Below are 7,143 nucleotides of genomic sequence, written 5' to 3'. Positions count from 1 at the left end.
TGTGGGTGTACAGACCTCCAACTCAATCGCAGCAAATTGATAAGGATCTGATTGTGGATATCCAAAAGTTTGGAAGGAAAGAGGAGGTTCTGCTGTTGGGAGATTTCAACCTGCCGGATGCAGACTGGAATGTTCCATCTGCAGAATCGGAAAGAAGTAGGGAGATTGTGGATGCCTTTCAAGAGGCTCTGCTCAGACAAATGGTGACGGAACCCACAAGGGAAAAAGCGATATTGGATCTGGTCCTCACAAATGGAGAGAGTATCTCTAATGTTCGAGTGGGTGCTCACCTGGGAAGTAGCGATCAAACAGTTTGGTTTGATATAACGGCTAAAGTGGAGAGCGGCCGCACGATACTTAAAGTCCTAGATTTCAAACGTACGGACTTTAATGCTATGGGAGAGTACCTGAAGAAAGAGCTGTTAGGATGGGAGGACATAAGAGAAGTGGAAAGACAGTAGTTTAAGCTGAAAGGAGCGATAAAAATGGCTACGGACCTTTATGTGAAGAAAATCAATAAAAACAAGAGAAAAAGGAAGCCAACATGGTTCTCCAACCTAGTGGCTGAGAAAATAAAGGCGAAAGAGTTGGCGTTCATGAAATATAAAAAAACCCAAGAAGAGGAGAGCAGAAAGGACTACAGGGTGAAACTGAAAGAAGCCAAGAGAGAGATACGTCTGGCGAAAGCACAGGCGGAAGAACAAATGGCTAAAAATGTAAAAAAGGGAGACAAAAATTTTTTCAGATATATTAGTGAAAGGAGGAAGATGAAAAATGGAATTGCTAGGCTAAAAGATGCTGGGAACCAATATGTGGAAAGTGATGAGGAGAAAGCGAATGTGCTAAACAAATACTTCTGTTCTGTGTTCACAGAAGAAAATCCTGGAGAAGGACCGAGATTGTCTAGCAAAGTTACACGAGAAAATGGAGTAGATTCTGTGCCGTTCACGGAGCAACTTGAAAAACTGAAGGTGGACAAAGCGATGGGACCAGACAGGATCCATCCCAGGATACTAAGGGAGCTCAGAGAGGTTCTGGCGAGTCCTATTAAAGACTTGTTCAACAAATCTCTGGAGACGGGAGTGATTCCTGGGGATTGGAGGAGAGCGGATGTGGTCCCTATTCATAAAAGTGGTCACAGGGATGAAGCAGGAAACTACAGGCCGGTAAGCCTCACTTCAGTTGTTGGAAAAATAATGGAAGTTTTGCTGAAAGAAAGGATAGTGTACTTCCTTGAATCTAATGGGTTACAGGATCCGAGGCAACATGGCTTTACAAAAGGTAAATCGTGCCAAACGAACCTGATTGAATTTTTTGATTGGGTGACCAGAGAGCTGGATCAAGGACATATGCTAGATGTAATTTACTTGGATTTCAGCAAAGCCTTTGATACAGTTCCTCATAGGAGGCTGTTGAACAAACTTGAAGGGCTGAAGTTAGGACCCAAAATGGTGAACTGGGTCAGAAACTGGCTGTCGGACAGACGCCAGAGGGTGGTGGTTAATGGAAGTCGCTCGAAGGAAGGAAAGGTGAATAGTGGAGTCCCTCAGGGATCAGTGCTGGGGCCAATCCTGTTCAATATGTTTGAGTGACATTGCTGAAGGGATAGAAGGAAAAATGTGCCTTTTTGCAGATGATACCAAGATTTGTAACAGAGTAGACACCAAAGAGGGAGTGGAAAAGATGAAAAAGGATCTGCAAAAGTTAGAGGAATGGTCTAATACCTGGTAACTAAAATTCAATGCAAAGAAATGCAGAGTAATGCATTTGGGGATTAATAATAGGAAGGAACTGTATATGCTGGGAGGAGAGAAGCTGATATGCACGGACGGGGAGAGGGACCTTGGGGTGATAATTTCCAAAGATCTAAAGGTGAAAAAACAGTGTGACAAGGCAGTGGCTGCTGCTGGGCTGTATAAAGAGAGGCGTAGTCAGTAGAAGGAAGAAGGTGTTGATGCCCCTGTACAGGTCATTGGTAAGGCCCCACTTGGAGTATTGTGTTCAATTTTGGAGACCGTATCTGGCGAAGGACGTAAGAAGACTTGAGGCGGTCCAGAGGAGGGCGATGAAAATATAGGAGGCTTGCGCCAAAAGACGTATGAGGAGAGACTGGAAGCCCTGAATATGTATACCCTAGAGGAAAGGAGAGACAGAGGAGATATGATTCAGACGTTCAAATACTTGAAGGGTATTAACGTAGAACAAAATCTTTTTCAGAGAAAGGAAAATGGTAAAACCAGAGGACATAATTTGAGGTTGAGGGGTGGTAGATTCAAGAGCAATGTTAGGAAATTCTACTTAACGGAGAGGGTGGTGGATGCCTGGATTGCACTCCCGAGAGAGGTGGTGGAGAGTAAAACTGTGGCTGAGTTCAAAGAAGCGTGGAGAATCAGCTCTTCATACTCTGGACTGTAAACGTGCCTTGGCCGTCTACCTGGAACGCACCAAGCCACACAGAACTGCTCCTCAACTTTTCATCTCCTTTGATCCGAACAAGTTGGGACGTCCCATCTCTAAGCGTACCATCTCCAACTGGATGGCGGCTTGTATCTCCTTCTGCTATGCCCAGGCTGGATTACCCCTTCCCAGTAAAGTCACAGCCCATAAGGTCAGACCAATGGCAGCCTCTGCAGCCTTCCTCAGATCGACCCCAATTGAGATTTGTAAGACTGCCACTTGGTCCTCGGTTCACACCTTCACTTCTCATTAGTGTCTGGATACCTTCTCCAGACGGGATGGACAGTTTGGCCAAACAGTATTACAAAATTTATTTTCCTAAGTTGCCAAATCTCCCACCATCCCATTGTGGTTAGCTTGGAGGTCACCCATTAGTGAGAATACCTGCCTGCTTGTCCTGGGATAAAGCAATGTTACTTACCGTAACAGTTGTTATCCAGGGACAGCAGGCAGCTATTCTCACGTCCCACCCACCTCCCCTTAGTTGGCTTCTCTGCTAGCTATCTGAACTGAGACGCGCCCTAGTCTGGGCGGGAAGGCACTCGCGCATGCGCGGTGCGGGTGACTCGAAACTTCGAGTTTCTTCAAGCAAAATGCTTGTGAGGCGTCCGCATCGGGGCTCCGTTGGATCACGTCACCCATTAGTGAGAATACCTGCCTGCTTGTCCTGGGATAATACTTTTTACAGAGAGGGCAGTGAATACCCTTTTCTAGGAAAGGAGTAGAATCAAAAAACAGTGAGCAAATTGAAAAACATAGAATAGGCACAGGGTATGCCTAAACAAAAAAAAAGATGAAATTACAACATGGTTTTGTGGTGTTAATGTTGGGCAGACTTTTATGGTCAAACTCCAGCATTGGGGGAACCAAGGCCGATATTGGACACTTTTACTGTCTATGTCTCACAAATGGCCAGACACAGGTAAAGCTTCGGCAACTCATTTTGTAGATCACTTTGTCTTTTGCTGCAAGTGAGGGTGTTGTGCACAGGGAAGGCATGGCTCTGGTTACCTTGTTGGGCAGACTGGATGAACCATGAGGGTCTTTATCTGCTGTCATTTACTGTAACAAACCAGAGTGGTACATTATGACAGCTAAAATAACCATTTTTGAGCAAAACCACACCTTTATCCAGTTTACTGTTTTTATTCCACCTTTATCACAGAAGAAATTAATTTACTAAACTGCGAGATAGTTCCTCAGAGCCCTAGCTACTCTTGCATTTTCAAATAAAGTTTTCAGTTTATGTAAAACATAAAAGAAACCAGCACTCCATTTAAATGACAATATAATTTCTTTTATTTTCCTTTAATAAATTTCTGGTTCTAATTCCCAGACAGTACCTTTTCTTACACAATATCCATTTAAGCAAATCATCTTGGGAAAATGACAAAACAGCTTAATGTACCAAAATAAAATGAAAATTTCCAGCCCCTAAGAACCTGTATTTTCCCAAAGTCTCAGAACCTCCTTTTTCCCAGCCATACTCCTCTTAACACAGAATGCTTTATTTCTTCTTGTGTGTATGTGGTGTGGAGGGAGGGGGGATAAAGCACTGTAAACCCTTTTCTTCAATAAAACAATTAAAATAAAAAGCTATCACTGAAATAACCATGAAAACCTTGCAAGAGAAGCTTTTTTCAACTGCGATTAACAGAAGTCCCGAATAGGTGACCATAATGCCAACATTTTAAGGCCTTGTCAAAGATTAAGGAATTTAATTCTACCAGAATTTCATACTACCCAAAAAATTTTCCAGGGCTTCTGCTGAGTGCAGATCCCTTCACAATCCTTCCAGAAAGGTTTTTGTTCTTGGGCTTTTATTTTTTTATATATGTTCTAAAATTAGGAGCACCACCAATTTGAACCTAAAGAGTTCGTCACTTGAAAGTTTGTTGGCCATTTAAATTTGTTTTAACTATTTGTCCAAAAGAGATCAGTGTACCGGACCTACTTAGAATTTCTTCCTAGGCAAAATATGAGGTCTATGCCTCTGCATCCCACAAAGACACAAGACACCAGGCAACCATAGTGATGCACAATATCAGGTGGTTCCAATATAATTCACATCCTAGAGCAGAGTATGATACATGGCATCTACAGCTACAGTGATCCACAGTTTAGAGTGTGCAACCCCAGCCCAGCCATGCTACACCTCCCAATTAGTAAGTCACTGCAATGAAATTTGAAACAAGAGACCTGCTATCTGTAGTCATTAGGTTCTGCATTTCCCATGACTACAGTCTTTTAAAAGAACATCAGGGATCTCCATTTTCTGTCAAACAGGTTTTTGTTCTGATGACCAACTGCATATTGTCAAAAGATATTGAAATATACAATGTATACCCATATGCAATGAAAAAGCACTAATTCAGCAACTTTGAACTGACCGACATATGCAGAAATTGGGAAGGATATTTTCACTGCTGCAGAACTGGCTACAAGAGGCAGAGATTTTTTTTCTTTCCCTCTGCAGAGACACTCAGAATTAGTTTGGACTTGATGAACTTCAAGTGTTTAAGCCTTAAGTCATGTATCAATCAAAATTATTGGCAGCCACTAGCTGAAAACAATCAAAGGAAAATATTTCATTAATATTCACTAATGTGGTAGTGGTATGGATCTGTTGACACAGCACTTCAATAATCACACGTCATTCCTCAAACCTATGTGTCAGTGTACCCCTCCCCCCCTTCCTTTCATTTTACCATTAATGTTGGCAGCCTAACATCAATTTTAGGTATTTTAACCCACTATAGTAAATGAGTTAAATCTCATTGCTTTTCCTGCTGGAGATCACTGCATTGTATCTCCTGTAGATACTAAGGCCTACACCCACCACAGCTACCTGACCCAATACATACACATATACTTTCAGCCTGAAGGACACCATCTGGATAAAGGTTTGAAGTCTAAAACCAACTTACAGAACTCCTGACCTGAAGCACAAGATTCCATAGGAAGGGCAGACACTGCATTCAAGAGTTTATGGGACTAAAAGAGTTTTAAAAAATCAGTTCTGAAGTATGCTGGCATTGTGGTTTTGAGGAAGGTAAATTTTTGAATATTTGGTGGACTTGTAATTTAAACAATTTTGGTTAAGGGTTGGATGGCAATGTCTAAAATATTGTGTGCTTCTATTGCCTTGACACCCCAGCTATGCTTATTAGGTTTGCATAATGACTTGGGTATGAAGTGGCAACAAAATTAAAACGATTGGGACTAGCAGCAGCCAAATGTATCATTGCCAAGTTTGGAAGTAACCCATCTTTCCGCCACTATGTGACTGGTCACATTGCTTAAAACTCTTAGTGGATACGGAAAGACGGACATCTCTGTAGCATCAGGATTCCTCCCAAATGTATTTAGCATGGGATAGAATTCTTCGCTGGTTGGATTAGTTCTTGTTTAGTTGTTATTTTGATGGATGTATTATGCTGGATGGGGGTGGGAGAATGTTCACAGCCTTGTTCTGAAGAACCAATCGAGCAGGGCTAAAAGGTGTGATACTTGTGAAGGGAATTATAATTTTTATGAGGGGAAATAAAAAAAAAAAGAGTTGTAATTTCATACCCTTGGTTGGGAGCTATATTTTTGTATTGCTTGTTCTTTTAAGTTGAGAAGTTGTAATCATTGCTCTCTGGTTATCTGTGAATTATTAATAATTTTCAAAATAAAAATAAATCAGTTCTAGAGAGAAAAGAAACAAGTAAGAAAGATGATGGGAGGATTAAGTAAAGTCAAGAGAGAAGTCAGCAGTCCCCCCTCCCCCCCAATCATTGAAGCCTACAGATCTAGATCAGGGCAAACTAGGTCTGCTGGCACTGAAACAGAACTGTGTCGCTCCTCCTCCCCTCCTTCTCCCCACCCTAAAACAGGATACAACAGCTCTGCTTATTTTTAAAACCAGTATTATACAGATTTTAAAATCACTGTTTTCTATATTAAAAGGCCCTTACAAAGATTGCAGTACTTTCTGCTGGCACTAGGTTTTTCAAGTGACCTTATTCCTCCCAGCTTTATTTAGGAAGTAGTGCTAAATATTTCACTGGAATTGCCTTTCCCTGAGCCCACACATGCTTTTTACTCCCAAAATGCCAAGCATGCTATCTGCATGGATCACAGCACTGTAACTTTCAAGTGTTACCAGGAATCCCTCACAGGGAAGGAGGGACACAGCAGCATGGGATAGCGCCTCTTTCTTTTCTGCTGCGAAGGAGGCTGTCTTACATTTAAATTAGGAAAACTATGAAGAAATCAAAGTCTACCCTGATTGGTGCTCCTGTTTCCCACATAGCTGCACCCTGTGCCCTCCACCCCTACCCACCCTTCGACTCTGGAGTGCTGGGCAGTGCTATTAAGGCAGAGTCCTCTTCACAATCGACAGAGGCAGAAAAGCGTAGGAATGAAGACACCAAAGGCCACCAGGATAGGGAACATGAGGCTGCTATTGTCCGAAGCATAGGGATTTGGGGTGCGAGGACCTGACTGCACACGAGTCTTTATAACTGTTTTTTTATTGTTGGAGCCTTCTTCATATTCTTCCTCCTCCTCTTCTTCCTCTTTCTTCTCCAGTGCAGGATGAGGCTGCAGCTTGGGGACTTCTGTCAAAAAATGGGGGGGGAGGGGGAGAGACAACAAGTAGTAAGAAGCATCAAGAGTTGTGTAGAATAGGAAAGAGGGGAA

At 42.4% G+C, this 7,143-nt stretch overlaps 1 protein-coding gene across 2 annotated transcripts in view; it reads right to left on the bottom strand.

Annotated features, from left to right (window-relative positions):
• Positions 1-3,738: 3,738 nt before the first annotated feature.
• MLEC (malectin) overlaps positions 3,739-7,143 on the bottom strand; it is a 58,322-nt gene continuing 54,917 nt past the window's right edge. For both annotated transcript variants that reach the window (XM_033955566.1, XM_033955567.1), the window contains exon 5: positions 3,739-7,061. In XM_033955566.1, coding sequence (XP_033811457.1) covers positions 6,832-7,061 — 230 coding nt within the window. In that variant the 3' untranslated portion in view covers positions 3,739-6,831. The remainder of the gene's footprint in view (positions 7,062-7,143) is intronic.

Source organism: Geotrypetes seraphini, chromosome 8 (genome assembly GCF_902459505.1).
Source record: "Geotrypetes seraphini chromosome 8, aGeoSer1.1, whole genome shotgun sequence".
Lineage (NCBI taxonomy): Eukaryota > Metazoa > Chordata > Amphibia > Gymnophiona > Dermophiidae > Geotrypetes > Geotrypetes seraphini.
This window is presented reverse-complemented; position numbering and strand designations above follow the sequence as displayed.